The sequence below is a fragment of the Vicugna pacos genome, chromosome 11 (assembly GCF_048564905.1).
Source record: "Vicugna pacos chromosome 11, VicPac4, whole genome shotgun sequence".
NCBI classification, from domain to species: Eukaryota; Metazoa; Chordata; class Mammalia; order Artiodactyla; family Camelidae; genus Vicugna; species Vicugna pacos.
The window spans coordinates 91730536-91746320 of NC_132997.1; the positions used below are offsets into that span (position 1 = coordinate 91730536).

Here is a 15785-nt window from a genome sequence, read left to right on the forward strand (position 1 = left end):
ACTAGATAGGTATAAATACTACTGAGTAAATAATTGAGACATTTTGTCCTGCAGAAACTTGGTAAGTTATTCTTAATACAAAGAATTCATTAATGATATGATTAACACAGAAGTATTCAAATCTGAAGAGTGATACCCATATCAACATGAACTGAACATAGTAGAACTGAACAACAAGAAATTCTAAAATGGGCACGGTGGTGGTGGAGTTGACAGAAGCAATGTCTAGATCTATTTTGAAATATGTAATTACTTTGAACATTGCATATAGCTTCATTTCATGATTATTACTGAAAAGAATTCTGTAGCATAAAGATGGGAGACATTAAAAAATGATCCACTTGAAGAGCTACATACCCTGAGTGTGGCCCTGTAGTTAAGAAACAGTCTGGCTCCAGAAGCTGTAATCTTTACTATTCTCTATTATCAAAAGAAGTAAATACACTGCAGATTCAATGCAACCCCTATCAAAATGCCAACTGCCTTTTTTGCAGCAATAAACAGGCTTATTCTAAACTCATATGGGAATACAAGGAATTCTGAAGAGCCAAAATAATCTTAAAAAAAAAAAAAGCCAAAGTTGGCGGAGTCACATTTCATTTCAAAACTTACTACAAACCTACAGTAATCAAGACAACATAGTACTGGCAGAAGGATAAATACATAGATCAATGGAATGGAATTGAGAGTTCAGAAATAAAGCTATCCATCTATGGTCATCTGGTATGTGTGTGTGTGTGTATCTGTGTTTTCTTTTCTTTTTTTTTTTTTTTAAACAAAGTTGCCAGGAAAGAATAGTCTTTTCAACAAATAGTGCTAGGGAGCTTCCAGACTGGTAAACACAACCACATGCTGAAAGGCTAGCACATCCAAGTTTCACGGAGACAGCAGCTCTTCCACAAGGGACCCTTCCAGACCTTGCCCTATGTACCTCCTTCACTTGGCTGTTCATTTGTATGCTTTATGATATTCTTAAAAATAAACTGGTAAATCTTAAAACACACACACACAAATGATGCTGGGAGAACTAGATATCCACATGCAAAAGAATAAACTTGGATCCATACCTCATACCATACACAAAAATTAACTTAAAATGGATCGAAGACTTAAAGGAGATAAAACTATAAAATTCTTAGAAAGAATATAGGTGTAAATCTTTGTGATCTTGCATCAGACAAAAGTTTCTTAAATATGGCACCAAAAGCATAAGCAATTAAAGGAAAACAGATAAAGTGGACTTCATCAAAATTAAAAATTTGTACCAGAAGACACTATCAAGAAAGTGAAAAGACAATTTATAGAATGGGAGAAAATATTTATGAATCATATATCTGATAATGATCTAGTATGCAGAATATGTAAAGAACTTGACAACTCAACAATAAAAAGACAAAACTCAAATTAAAAAATCTGCAAATAATCTGAAGACATTTCTCCAAATAAGATATACAAATGGCCAATATGCATATGAAAGCATATTATTATTATCAGTTACTGGGAAATGCAAATTGAAACCACAATGAGATATCACTTCACTCCCAGTAGGATGGCTATAACCAATAAAACAGATCATAACAAGTGTTGAAGTGGACTGAAGAAACTGAAACCCTCATTCACTGCTGGTGGAAATGTAAAATGGTACAAACATGTTTGAAAGCAGTTCCAACATAAAATTACCATAAGGCCTAGCAATCCCACTCTGAGGCATACTCCCAAGAGAATTGAAAACATATTCTCATAAAAACTTGCACATGAATGTTTATAATAGCATTATTCACAGCAGCCAACAAGCGATAAATGAATAAACAAAATATGGTATACCCATACAATAGAATATTATTTTCCATCATAAAAAGGAATGCAGTACTGCTATGTGCTACAATATGAATGAATCTTGATAATATGTTAAATTAAAGAAGCCAGACACAAAAGGTCTTATATTGTATGATTCCACTTATATGAAATGTCCAGACTCGGTAAACCACAGACAGAAGTAAATCAGTGGTTGCAAGAGAATGCAGGAGGGGGCAATTGGAAGTGACTGCTAACAGATATGGGGCTTCTTTTTGATGAAATGATGGACATGATAGTGGTGATGGTTGCACACCACAGTGAACATACTAAAAACAACTGCATTTTACATTTTAAAATGAATTTTATGTTATATCTCAATAAAAAAACCATAATCAGAAATAGTAAAAGTGGTAACCTCAGTGGAATAAAAGCAGCATATTTTTACTCTTCATTTTTAATATCATCATGCTATTTTTTAACCATGTGCAAGTTTTTATTCAATAATTTTAAAATCATATATATATAAGTATAGCTATATATATATTCACGTCTTTTGCCCCAGCTGCCCAATCCATTCTTCTTCTCTGAGAACTCCCCTCACTGTTGAGCTGTGGGCCTCAATAGTTACAACTATCTTATATAACTCTGTGCCCTGGGCATAGTTGACAGGTCCAGAGGTGGACCCCTGACTTCATGCTGGGCCAGTCAGATTCTCTAACCCTGGAATTTGGGATTAAGATAAAGATGCTAGCTCAAGTGAGTTGCAACTGACAAGTGAAACTGGGAGCTGTGGAGCAGAGAAAGACAGAAGTTTGTGTGCAGAGATGAATACAGCCTAAAGGGAGAAAAACTGAGAAGACGTGCTTGGTTGGATTCCCACTAGCTTTCCAACTCCTGAACGCACTCAGTAGTCTCTTTCGGTACCAGGCCACCCTCCCTGCCTTTGGGTTCTATAGCTTCATAATAAATTCCTTTTTTCTCAGTGGCCTAACAAGGGTGGTAGGAGAGATCCAAAGTGGATACAGACAAAAGGTGTGAACTGTCTGTTTAGAATCATGGTGACAATAAAAAAGCAGACAAACTTTTAGTTGATTTTATTATTGCTTTAAATTCTCTAAAATGTTAGTGAAAGAAAAATACTACTCTCTGCCCCTCTCCACACACCGCTGCTCTTTTTTTCATGAGCTAGTCTAGTTCTACTGGAAATGACCAAAGTGCCTTGAATATACCCAAAATTAATGATCTCGATCCAACCAACAACCTGAAGAGAAAACAAATAAATCACAGTTGATAAGCATCCTACTTCTTCTGAAATTAGCAGCAGTTATTAATTCAAGTTATTAATTAACTCAGGTGAAGATTTCCTTTTTTAAAATAAAAAATGATTAAAAGATAAAGAAGTACACACACGTTTTTTCTTACTTAAGATTCCTGCTTTTGTTTAAGGGAAACAATTTGATATGGGTCACTAAATGAATCACTGTGGGGACTGAGCCATTGGTGTTATGCACATAATAGAGCCCAATAAAGTATTCCTAAATCTTAAGCCTTTGGACCTCAATATTCTGTATATAAAATCTTTTAGAAACTGGAACAGAAACATTAAAGGCATTTTATGAAGGCTTATAGGAAAAAAAATCTACATATGAACAATTGCAATGTGGCAGATAGAAATTCAAAACATAGATTGGTTCACAAAGATAAACTATGATGCCATACAGTTATGACTGGCCACTAACAGAATTTCAAAGTTTCTTATCTGAACCAAGAAGAAAGAATTAGGATTTGCATATGAAAAGTACCTCATACCTAGTATGATCACATTCTCTGAACCAACATAAACTCGACCAGGACTGTCCTTAGTTTTGATTTGTGGTCACAGTAATCACCACAATTTACACCATTTCTGATTGATTAATCTTTCTTTCCACTGCCTCTGCTCAACAAATGTTCACAGAGTACTTCTGATGTACAGGTGTATTCTAGGTGAACAAAATGGGCACGTCTGAATTCCCAGGGTTAAAATAAACTCAAGGAGCCCAAGAAACAAGTAATTTCAACGACATGCTTTGCAAGCTAATTTTCAGGCCTCACAGGATCCTATAATTACATGGATCAGGAGGTACTTAACGTAGGTTCCCAAAGGAAGAGTAAGATTTAGCCAGGAAAGTGGAAGTGGGATAGAAAAGGGGGACCAGGCAAAGCAAACAGCCTATGCAGAAGGCCCAGAGGCAAGGTTCAAAATCAAAGAACTGAAAGAAAGCTCAATATGAAGAGGAATATAGTGATGAGGTCTGAGAGCTGGGCAGAGGTGGACCAAGAAGTCCTCATAGACCACAACAGATGAGCATTGCTTCTCTATTTGGGGAGAAAATGGATTTAAAACAATTTTCTACTAAACCAAAAAGAGTCTACAAGTGTAACACCTCACTCACTTTTCACACAAACATACCTGTAATGCTGTTATTATAAAGCTATTCAATATATTCACAGCGATAGGAAAATATAGCAAAAATATATACTGCACGTCAGTACAGCTTCTACAAAAACATCAGGACTATAAGACAGTATTAGTTTCTTCTCTGTAAGACACAATCTGTATGAGAATAAAATATTCTGGAGGAAAACACATCAAGGTCCAGGTTTACATAACAATCCACAAACTCTACAAAATACTATAAAGTCAGTATTTTGTTTCCAAATTACACCCTTTTTGTACTATGATGAGACATGTCCCTTAGGATTATACACTTAGGAGACAAAATCTGACACAAATACATTCAAATCAATACCAAATATAAAATCATCTCATTTATCCAGCAAGATTAGGGTAGAGGTACTTTTCATAAACAAATTTTTTAAACATTAATACTGGAACTTCACCCTTTAAGCACCAAAACTTACTTTTGAAAGATTCTTCCTGAAAAAGTATTTATGTGTCTGTACCTTCTTAAATCAACTGTGCAATTTAATCTTCACTCCACATTTTGGGAGCATTATTTTGAAAATCAATTATGGGTTCCAGTATTCATTATGAATATCAATTACTAGGATTTACTGTAGAGGTATGTGCCCCTTCAAAAGCACCCTTCATGGATATAGAGTGATTTTAATTTCTTAAAAAATACATAATTTATAATTTTTTCTTTATCAGGTTGTCAGTGTTGACTGGCTACAATCTGGATGCCTACCCAAGCCTTCTAATTTGCTGCCTCTAGTTTCAGCCTGCGAAACCAGATAACTAAACTAGTTCAAATTATAAGGAAAAATTAATAGAGTCGGTGAGTGAGTTTTTCCTACAAGAAATACATACATTTTATGCCACTGGTTTTGGCTGCTGGGGACTATTTAGCGTCTTAATAGGCGTTCTCACTAATCCATGATGTTTTAAGTGAGCGAAAGCCACTGCACAACTTTAAGCCATCTCCTGACAAGTCAGGTGCTACGATCTAACACAGTGATTTCTGGCTGGGTTTGCCTCCACCCTTTCTAAATGCAAAAGACATGGAGAGGGGCGCAAAATGCCCAGCTAACCTCAATCAAACCTAAATTTTGCGTAGTGTACCCTAGCAGCAAAGTGGCATTAACAATAACTGCAACTAAAATCTACTAAGCTTGTTTGCAACACTCCATGCAGGAACGCATTTGAGTAGTTTAACATTTCTTGCTAGGTCTGGCACAAGAGGAGATGGAGACTAGGCATGTTTTAAAAGGCATCCTGAAAGAAAAATTAAGCTATTCCACTAAATCTTATCTCGAAAAGAGAGGATGTGTGTAGTACAAGAGTTAGAGCCAACTTCTGCTGCGAGCGAGCGAGCACTCCCCCGACACACCGGAAGTTTTGAAATATCCTGCAGGCTTCCCATAGGCAAAGTGCTATTCCTTCACCCCATCTCTGCGGGCCCTCCCGAAGATTCAGGGACCCCCGAGTTTTGCCGCACGCGGGGCTCGGGCCCCCAGCAGAGCCACGAAGGGACGCCAGGCCATCAATCACGGCCAGCCGCCCGCTCCTCGCGGCGTAACCTTGGCCGCTCGCGAATCACGAATCGGGCAGGTGGGAGGCACCTGCGGCCGGGCCGGGGAAGCCGCGGCCCGGGGTCTGGGGTGTCCAGCGCCGGCCGGCGCAGGCCCGGCCGACCGTCTCGGCCGCGCGAGCCCTCGAGGTGGCCCCGCGTGGGGCCGCGCGGCGGGGCCGGGCCCGGGGCTCGGTCAACTCGGCCACCCGCCCGGCCCGCCCCCGGCGCCGCCACTCACCGAAGAAGCCCTGCACGATCCCCAGCGGGTGGCTCAGCCAATCCTCTCCACAGGGCATCTCGCCGACGGGCCGGGGCCGGCGCGGCCCGGCGTCCGGCGCCGCGGCTCCTCCGCGGGGGCTCGGCCGCTCCTCGTCCGCACCCTCCCACGCAGGGTGAGCCTCGCGGCACGGGCCGCCCGGCCTCCCCGAGCCTCAGAGAACCGCGGCTGTGGCGGCGGCAGCCGAGGAGCTGCCGGCGACTGGCAGGCGGCGCGTGCGGGCCCCCAGCCTCCACTTCGCACAATGGCGGGAAATAGGCGCCGCCGACCGCGCTGCCTGCGACCTGGGTGGAGCTCGCGCGGGGAGGGGCGGCGGGAGCGCGCTGCGCGGCCCCGCGGCGGGGGAGGGGCGGGTCTGTGGGGGGGGCGGGGTCGCGGCGGCGGCGGCGGCGGCGCGGCCGCCATCTTGGAGACAGGCGAAAGGAAAGGCAGGCGCGGCTCCGGGATCGCGCATCCCTGCTTCGCAGGCCGAGAGCAGCGTGAGCTGTTTGTGCCTCTGCAGGCTCGAAGGGGGAAACTCCCGAAGTTCGGTTATTCATTCGTAGTGCGAGGCCTTGCACAGGTCAGAGGCCGTAACAACCCAGAAGCACAAGGCCAAAGAGACCTCAAAGTTATCTCTGGGCACAGAGGGTAAAGCAGGCTGGTGTCTGCCCATCACCTCCTCCTTCCTCTTGGGGTTTTTTTTTCCTTTCTTTTGTTTTCTTTTCTCTTCTGTGTGTGTGTGTGTGTGTGTGTGTGTCTGGTTGAAACCCTATGTAGTGACTTTCCCTCAGCTGGATGAAGTCTTACCCCACTAAGGGAGGTGTGCATTAGATAAGGGGAGCTTTGAAAGATCCCCCAAGCTCCCTTTGCTGTCATCTCATCGTAGAGGGACTCATTCCTAATTGAGAGGCAAGCTCATAACTGAAAACATACCCTGGCCTGTGTCTGTCTAGGAGCTGGAAACAGCCAAGAAGCTCTGGCGAGTTTCCGGCAGAACATGTCAGGACACCCTCAGAATGAAGACGTGGCATCCACACATGAAGGAGCAAGTCAAGAGTAAATACTGAATGAGGAAATTCGGAAAATATCCAAGTTCTGTAATGAAACACGTTTCCAGTCAGCACTTTTCCCCTAGGCCTGGAATATATCTGCGAAAACCCCAGTCTCATCAGCTGAAAATAGGTCGTGTTAACAGAAGAATGAACAGTCTTAGACAGTGGGAAGCTGAAGAACTGAACTCAGACCTCAAGCCCTCCTTAGAGGAAAAGGAGGTATCTCGTATTTGTCATCGTGAACTGATTATAGTCCACTTTCTGTATCAAGGGATCAAGGTTTGTTGAATTCTCGGATGCAGAACCTGCAGGTATAGAGGGCGGGATACCGAGGGCCCACTGTACTAGGCTATTTTATATAAGGAACTTGAGCATCCTCAGAAATCCGTAGGGATCTACAACCAATTTTCCCCCAACTGATAAAGGGTAGGGGATGACTATAATTGGCATACTGTGTTATACATCTGGCTCTTGTGAGTTTGAGTGAGCTGAGAAAACAGTTTCAAATCCAGGGCATTATCACCACTTCTTTCATTCATTCTTTAGCAGAGAGGGCTGCCAAGTCCCTGGTACTGAGTGGAGGAATCCATTATTTTAGCTTCAGGGCCAGTAGTGTGCAAATTAAATGCATGTCATGAACATATCTGCTTTTAAGTCATAATAATTTCAGATTTGCTTTTTATGAAATTGCAGTTGGATACAAATTCAGCGGTGGCTAGGAACACTTCAGCTTTTGGTTTCTTCCTCTGTATTTAGTGATTTGTAAACAGTTGCTCCGATTTTACTTTTAGAGACACTGTGATCTTCCTGAAATGTAATTCCTTTATAATGTGAGTAATTTCACCCTCTGATTTTCCAGCAGTAAGATGTTATGATACTATTAATAAGTAGTTATGAAAATTTGAAAAGCCAGGAGAAGGTCCATGAGGGTGCAAGTCTGTGGCAAGATTTTTTTCCTCCACTGGTAATCACACTTTTGCCCCCACCCCAAGTCAGTTTTTTTGAGGAGGGCATTAAGAAACCCTGTCTGCAAGTAACTACTGAATGCATTGGAAATACTGGGGTGAAAAAGGGAGCTACTATCCCTGCCTTCATGGAATGTATAGGTCGGTGAAAGACTTACTACTAAATAAATATTCATTTACAATCACGATAGGTGCCAGCCAAGAAAAAGAGGAATGAACAGCACCATCCCATCTAGTGAGGGAAGGTTGTGGGTAAAGGGGGAAGGATCCTTCAGGGATTTCCTGAAAATGTGACATTTACACTAAGACTTGAAAGATAAATAAGAGTTAGCTAGGTGAAAAGTGTGAGGGAAAAGTGTTACAAGACTTAAGACTAGGAAAGCAAAAACTGTATAAAAAAATTAAGATAATCACAATTTATTACATGACTTGACTATTAATACTATTTACATAGTCATTACAATAATGTTAATAATATTCATGAGTATTCACCTAATCAACATAATTTATTGGGAGGCTAGAGGAATGAGGAGGATCTATATGTATGGTAAGAACAAAGAAGATCAAAAAGAGCAAAATCCTCACCTTTCATCTGGGAAGTCAACACAATGCAAAGGAGAAAAAAAGGAAAAATCAGAAGTGACAGTGTAATCATGTTAATTTAAAAATATAGAAATACTGAAAGAATCAGAACAAAGAGTTGAATGTAGTTGCTTCCTGGGTGGGGTAAATGTTTCTTTTAAACATTTGCCTGTTTTCAACGTACTTATCACTAGTTAACTTCAGCTGAAGTAGAATTTCCACTAGTCATAAGATCTTTGAAGCAATGGTTTTGGTATTTGTATGCTGTTTTGTTCCCTGGCACCTAGGACAATGACATACTAGATGCTCAGTAAATACTTGCTGAATGGATAATGCACACTTTCCATCAGTCTCCTAAATCTTCTCTCTAGATATTTAGACATATCAGATATTCTTTTTTTAAATATATATATTTTTACTGAAGTATAGTCAGTTTACAATGTTGTGTCAATTTCTGGTATACAGCACAATGCTTCAGTCATACATGAACATACATATGTTCATTTTCATATTCTTTTTCATCATAAGTTACTATAAGAGATTGAATATAGTTCCCTGTGCTATACAGTATAAACTCGTTTATCTATTTTATATATAGTAGTTAGTATCTGCAAATCTCAAACTCCCAATTATCCCTTCCCACCCCTTTCTCCCCCTGGTAACCATAAGTTTGTTTTCTATGTCTGTGAGTCTGTTTGTTTTGTAAATAAGTTTGGTTTTTTTTTTCCAGATTCCACATGTAAGTGATATCATATGGTATTTTTCTTTCTGGCTCACTTCACTTAGAATGACATTCTCCTGGTTGATTGATGCTGCTGCAGATGGCATTATTGTATTATTTTTTATGGCTGAGTAGTATTCCATTGTGTAAATATACCATAGCTTCTTTATCCAGTCATCTGTTGATGGATATTTAGGTTGTTTCCGTGTCTTGGCTATTGTAAATAGTGCTGCTATGAATGTTGGAGTGCATATATCTTTTCAAATTAGAGTTCCCTCCAGATATATGTCGAGGAGTGGCTTGAATTCCCTTGTACGCCTGTGTTGGATGTCATGTTTCTTACATCCCACATAGGAAGACTTTCTTAACCTCAATCCTTTATTTTTGGTGGAGCACCTCCTCTATATGCTTGCTTTCTTAGAAAGTTTGCTGAATTCTTTTGCATTTGACCTGTTTTTATCTTTCTGAAACCTTTAGGGATCTTTGTCTCCAGTGCTCTGGTATGTGTGTTTTCAACTGTTGTGCTGGGTACTAAACTCTTTAAATTTGGAAACCTGTATCCTTCATTTTTGGGAATAAAAAAATTTATTTTTTTTTTTGATGATTTCCTCCCTTGCGTTTTCTGTCTCTCTTGGCAGAGATCTTAATATTGGTACTGAATTTTCTTGCCTGGCGCTCTAATTTTCTTAGGTTTCTCTCTGTTTGTCCTTTTGCTTTACTTTTTGAGAAATTTCCCCATATTTTTCTTCTTTCTACTGACTTTCTTTTTTGTTCCCTCAATATTTCTTTTCTTTTCTTTCTTAAATAACACCCTGAGTGGGGAGGGTATAGCTCAGTGATAGTGTGCTTAGCATGCACTGGGGTTCAATCCCCAGTACCTCCATTTAAAAAAATAAAATTAAAAAAAAAATTTTAAATAGTACCCTGATCTGTTTCTTGGTTGCAGATCCTCTCATCCCTATGAAGTTATGATTGATAGAGTTTTAAAAGTTTTTGCCTTCCTGTGTGGGTTATTTCTTCAAAATGCCATTTCCTGTTCCTTTTGTGGGTCTTGTTTGGATCATGATCTTTCAGGTTAAAGAATCTTCTGACCACACCCATCATCAGCCTGACTTAGTGCTCAGCACGTCACCTTGTACAGAAAGCGAGACAAACCTTCCTCCGAAAGAATGGCCATTTCTGACAGCGACAAGAGCACATGGCTCTTTCCCCACAATTTCCAAATGGCTTACATGTGAGCTGATGCCTCCTACATCTCATTTTAAGCCCGGACTTCTTTCTTCAGTTTCAGAGCCATACATCTAACTGCTGGGCATCTCCATTTTTATGTTCCACTTTGTCCTCCTGTTCCTCTGCATTCCCTAAATCAGAAATTAGCACACTTTCCCTCTAGTCACCTTTGTGGGGTCCTCCCCATTCACCTTCCTTGACAGGTGGAGGTGAGTATGGAAGACAAGAGAAGATCACTGTACCCTAGAGTGTGAACTACAACGTCTCTGCCCATCTGTCCTCTCTGGTATCCCCTGTGTCTGGCGTGGAGGTGGGTTCACATAATAATAAATATTTGCTGAAAGAATGCCTGAAAAAAAAGGGTGGGGACTAAAAATGTACCTGGGAGCTCAGAGCATATAAAGAGGCTTTTTTTTTTTGTCTAGATGAGTTTATTTTCATACAAATATTTCATGGCAACAGGAATGTAGCAAGCAGGTCAGGGTAGAAGGGAAAAAATTTAAATGCAGGTTTGTACATGTTACTCTATTTACATCTGGGTGCAGGCTTTCCCAACATCAGGCTCAGCAGCTGCCCTTGTCCGATGCCCCTTTGCAGACAGCCCCGGGCACATTTGGCACAGCCCTCGTGACAGCAGGGGCAGCAGCTCTTCTTGCAGGAGGTGCATTTGCACTCTTTGCATTTGCAGGAGCTACAGCAGGTGCAGGAGCCACCAGTGGAGCAGGAGCATTTGAGGTTCTTTTTAAGCTGAGTTGAGGCTGGAGGTCCAAAACAGCGGCAAAGAAGAGGTACTAGGGCCAGTGCAAGGTGTGTTTTGGGGTTTGTTGATTGTGAGATCAATAAGGGAGTGATGTGGCTGGGGTGTCTTATTGGGGAACCCTGATTTCATTATCTCTAGATCTGTTCCCATGACCCGAAGAAGATTCTTATGATTGCCTACCTAGAGGTAGAAGAACTGGCAGTTAGTGTTTTGGAGCTAAGTGGAGAAATTGTTTTATTACTCAGTATATACATACTTGCTTAATTTTCCTTCTGTTTTACCTTTTCCAGAAGGGAAAACTTAAGTCTTTTTCCTTGAAGGGGGATGATCAGTAGTCTACTTACTGAGAGTGGGGGAGGGAACCTCACTTAAAGAGTTTTAACCAATCCTCCTAATTATAGGACCTCTTTCTTCAGCTTTGCCACCATTTCCAGAGGTGTCTAAGGTTATCAGGTCCTAGACCTTTTGGTGATACTCTGGTGCAAATAATGCTGCATTTGAGCTTTCTCCATTGCTGGTTTGCTAAATCATCTACTGATTGTCTATTTTTTGGTGCCTTGCAATATCTTATTGCTGTCGAATCCTCTCCCCTTCTCCTCATCCGCATGAATCTATGCCTAAAAAAAATCAAACAAACCCATTTGTGTTTTCAACGGAGTTTCAGGAAGAAGAAAATGAAGATACAGCTGTTCAATCTGACATCTTTCTCTGGTAATTATTCCTATTTCTGTTCATTCCTACTGCAGTTGCTCTAATTTGAGCCACCATCATTGCTCAGCTGGTCCACTGCAGCAGCTTGCCAACTGTTCTTTCCACTTCCAAGGCTTGCTCTTTCCTTATCTATTTTATTCCACTGAAGTCGGAGTGAGCGTTTCTGCAGAACAATGTGATTATTCCTCTACCCTCCTTTAGACCCTTCTTTGAGTCCCTTTTGCTCTTAATTTGTAAGGACCCTGCATCATCTGGCCTTGGTCTAATTTCCATTCTTATCTCCCAACTTTCTCCCAGTTGCTCCCTGGGCTCCAGCCACGTTGTAACCTATGTTTCTTTTAATGCCCAAAAGTCACATCTTAAGGTTTCCCTATATACTGTAGTAAACTTATCTGTAACTGTCTCTCACCACTTCCTCCAACCCCCTTTCTGCCAACTTTTTCCAGTTAACTTCTACTTACTGGCTTTCAGGTCTCAACTTTTGCTTTTCTTCTTCAAGAAAGTCTTTCATGTTACTCCAGACTTGGTAGGTCCTTGGTTGATGGTCTGATCATTCTAAGTACTTGCTATCCCTCCCCTAGATGTGTTATACCTCCCTCTCCTAATAGTGTCAATATTCCACATAACACACTTCAGGATATTCTACATTATAACTTTCATCACACTTTAGTTTATTATTATATGTTTAGTTGTCTGTCCTCCTGACCAGAGTGTAAACTCCAAGAAGGAAGGGTCGTGTGTCTATTTCATATACCACAATACCCCTAGTGTTTAGTATACTGCCTTGACCACCCATAATAATGACAAAGACTTCTTAACCAGACTGTAGCATGGCTACTAGTAGCTTAAGGCCATGTCCCCAGGATGAACCCTGTCTCCCTTAAAATGCCTGCCTGAGAAAACTCAACACTGCCAGGAATTTACTGTTTGTTCCAACCCAAAACAGGTATAGGCATACAGGCTGCTGAACCTCCTTTAAAGCAGTTACTTTAGAAAGCTTGCAATTATAAATCCTTTCTCTGCCCCTTTGAGATACAAGTCTTCTGTCACCCAAAACTGTCTTCTCAAGGACCTGAGAATTGTATCCTGCCAGCCTGGTGGGTACCTTGCTCTAAGTTGTACCACTGCCTGCCATAAAGATGTGAGAAGTCTATTTCTCCTACAGATAAGTGCCAATTAACAAAATTAACAAACCTGGGTGGCCTAGTCACATGGACCAATACCCCTTTGCACCCTTCAGTGCCTTTGCCTTAGCACACCTGTCTTTAAAGTCTCCAGCCTTTCGGGGAAGTTCAGTTTAGTGCAGTTCATGATGTACCCACTTCCTTAATGCAATAGTTATTACTGAATAAAATCTATCCTTACTGCTTTAAGCTAGTGCCTGGCTTTCTTTTTCTTTGACAGTAAGCACACTAGTCATTGAATTAGTTAATAAACAGGTACTATATAGGTGTGAACAGCTGGGAGAGAGGGTAGTTTCATTGTTTCAAAGCTTCTTTTAGGGTTTCTTCTATCCCCCCTCTCCTACCCTCCAAGAAGATATTTTTTTTCTTTCGTAATTTTTACCTATATGAAAGATGCCAATTACATCCAAATTATCCACAGTGCATTTTGGGATTAAATCAGTCAGATTATTGTAGACAAGTATAGAAAGCTATCTAAAAAGGTCACACACCTAAATGTCAATTCCCTGGTTTCTCTCTTAAACTTTTTTCCCTTTCCTTTGGCTTAAAAATTTAAAAAGTTTTACCATTTCTATTTCTGGGCCAATGACAAGAGTTCAGTTCAGTCCAGAAAGACACGTGAGCGGGTTAAAAGTGATTGCTGGAGTGAGTTTGGCTAGACCTTGGCTACAAATGGCCCTCACATTTCTCCCCTCTGCGCACAGCACTCTGCTACCTACGCCTGCGGGCTTCCGCTGTTTCTCCAAAATCTTGTCCAGTTAAACGTTCCTGTCTGTACTTTCAGAAGTCCGGAACGCCCTGAGCAATCCGAGACTTTCAGCGTCAATTCATACTTGATTCACACAACCCGCAGCGTTTCCTCTCCTGCTCTCCAACCCCAGCCTCGGCCTCCGCTTCCAGCCGCGCTCGAGCATTGGCGGAGGCTGTCACGTGCTAGGACCCGGGCGTGAAGCCTGCGACGCCATTTTGATTTCTGGCGGCCCCCTAGGGGAAAGGATTGGGCTGCTGACCAGCCACCCGGAGTTCCGGCCCTTGTGCGCAAGTGCGGAAGTGTGTTGGCCCCGAATGTGATCTGCTTCCGGCCAGTGGTGCCTCTCCGGCCAGCCGGAGACGTGTAACGGACGGTGGGCCGCAGCCATGGCTGAGAGGAAGCCTAACGGTGGCGGCGGCGCCGCCTCCACCTCCTCTTCGGGCACTAACTTACTCTTCTCCTCCTCGGCCACGGAGCTCAGTTTCAACGTGCCCTTTATTCCGGTCACCCAAGCCGCCGCTGCCTCGACCTCCCTGCTCTTGCCCGGAGGTAGTAAAGAGAGGGGAGTCCGGTGGGGCAAGTGTGTGCAGGGAGGCGGGCGGGGGGCGTGGGGTGATGAGGGTCGGACGGGAGGCCTGTCATCTGCCTGGATCTGACCCTCTTGGTAGCTTGCTAGGGCCATCAGTGGCCAAGTTTGAGTGGCCCGGGGACTTTGGGATCCTGGGGGCAGGGGCCAGGCTCTTCGTCGAAGGAACTCTGTTCCGATTGCTGGCCACTCCTGTATTGGCATTTCACAAATTTTTGTTTAATACCTACAGGTGTGCCAGGTGCTTTCAGGGAATGCAAATAAGTGCTGCCTCTCCTAGGATACAGTAGGGTATCTCCTAGGATAGACACGTAACAGTTGCTACAGTACAGAATACAGTCCTCATCTTTCAAGGCAGTGCATCATTTCTCTAAGGAGCTCTTGCTTATTCTTAGGACCCGACTCCTATGTGCACCCTAGCTCTTTGTTCATATCTTTATTACAGTCTAGGGAGATTGCATTTTAAAGATTATGTGGCATAACCTGGCTGGTGTTTAGGAGCGCAGAACTTGTTCCAGCCTTAGCCCAGCAAATAAGTTACTGTGCGACTTCAAGCATGTTACTTTACCTCTCTGTGCTTCATTTTCCATATATATATATATATATATATATAGCCTCATAGGGCTGTAATGAGAAGAGAATTGATTCTTGTAAAGCACTGAATATAGGGTCTGGATATAAATGTTTGTGAAATAAACATATCTGCTTCTTTGGACTGTGGGCTTCTTGACGTTTGCAACTGTGGGCAACTTGACGTATGACTAACATACTTTTTTATTTCTAGGATCTTGTTTAGTGTCTAACACATAGATCCTCAGTAAATGCTGAATATTTTTCCATTGAATAATCTAGCTTGAAGGACTAAGGAAAGTTTCAGAAAGTGAAGAAGGACAAGCAGAAGGCAGCTATACATGAAAGTTCCCCCTCCTTAGTGTTATATTTCTTCTTGGTGCTTTTCACCATCTGACATGTGCACATTTTTTCCCATTAGAATGTAAGCTCCCTTAGAGCAGGAACTTATATGTAGAACAGTGTTTAGTATGCTGTAGACCAGTTTTTCAGTAGAGACTTGTTGAACGGATAAAAGGATGGGAGTCAGGAATATGTATGTCTTGTTTTGAGAGTGTGTCTGAAAGGTGAGGCATTGCCATTTTGGTGGAGGACTAGCATG

General features: G+C 41.9%; 2 protein-coding genes and 2 long non-coding RNA genes across 10 annotated transcripts in view; 2 read left to right on the forward strand and 2 right to left on the reverse strand.

Annotated features, from left to right (window-relative positions):
- The window catches only part of MCMBP (minichromosome maintenance complex binding protein), a 45488-nt gene extending 39099 nt beyond the window's left edge, over positions 1 to 6389 (reverse strand). For both annotated transcript variants that reach the window (XM_072971997.1, XM_072971996.1), the window contains exon 1: positions 6052 to 6389. In XM_072971997.1, coding sequence (XP_072828098.1) covers positions 6052 to 6109 — 58 coding nt within the window. In that variant the 5' untranslated portion in view covers positions 6110 to 6389. The remainder of the gene's footprint in view (positions 1 to 6051) is intronic.
- A 101-nt stretch (positions 6390 to 6490) lies between these two features.
- Positions 6491 to 7767, forward strand: LOC140699447 (uncharacterized). Of its 2 annotated transcripts, none has more exons than XR_012077627.1 (2): positions 6491 to 6720; positions 7026 to 7767. It is a non-coding gene; the product is annotated as an uncharacterized lncRNA (long non-coding RNA). The 2 variants fall into 2 exon arrangements; XR_012077626.1 differs by having other exon boundaries at positions 6491 to 6652.
- A 3323-nt stretch (positions 7768 to 11090) lies between these two features.
- On the reverse strand, positions 11091 to 13404 carry LOC116282526 (uncharacterized). Its single transcript, XR_012078158.1, has 2 exons — positions 13353 to 13404; positions 11091 to 11380 (listed from the first exon to the last, which is right to left on the reverse strand). It is a non-coding gene; the product is annotated as an uncharacterized lncRNA (long non-coding RNA).
- Positions 13405 to 14335: 931 nt separating this feature from the next.
- SEC23IP (SEC23 interacting protein) overlaps positions 14336 to 15785 on the forward strand; it is a 36871-nt gene continuing 35421 nt past the window's right edge. For all 5 annotated transcript variants that reach the window (XM_015235888.3, XM_015235887.3, XM_015235889.3 and 2 more), the window contains exon 1: positions 14336 to 14577. In XM_015235888.3, the coding sequence (XP_015091374.2) occupies positions 14415 to 14577 (163 nt within the window). In that variant the 5' untranslated portion in view covers positions 14336 to 14414. The remainder of the gene's footprint in view (positions 14578 to 15785) is intronic.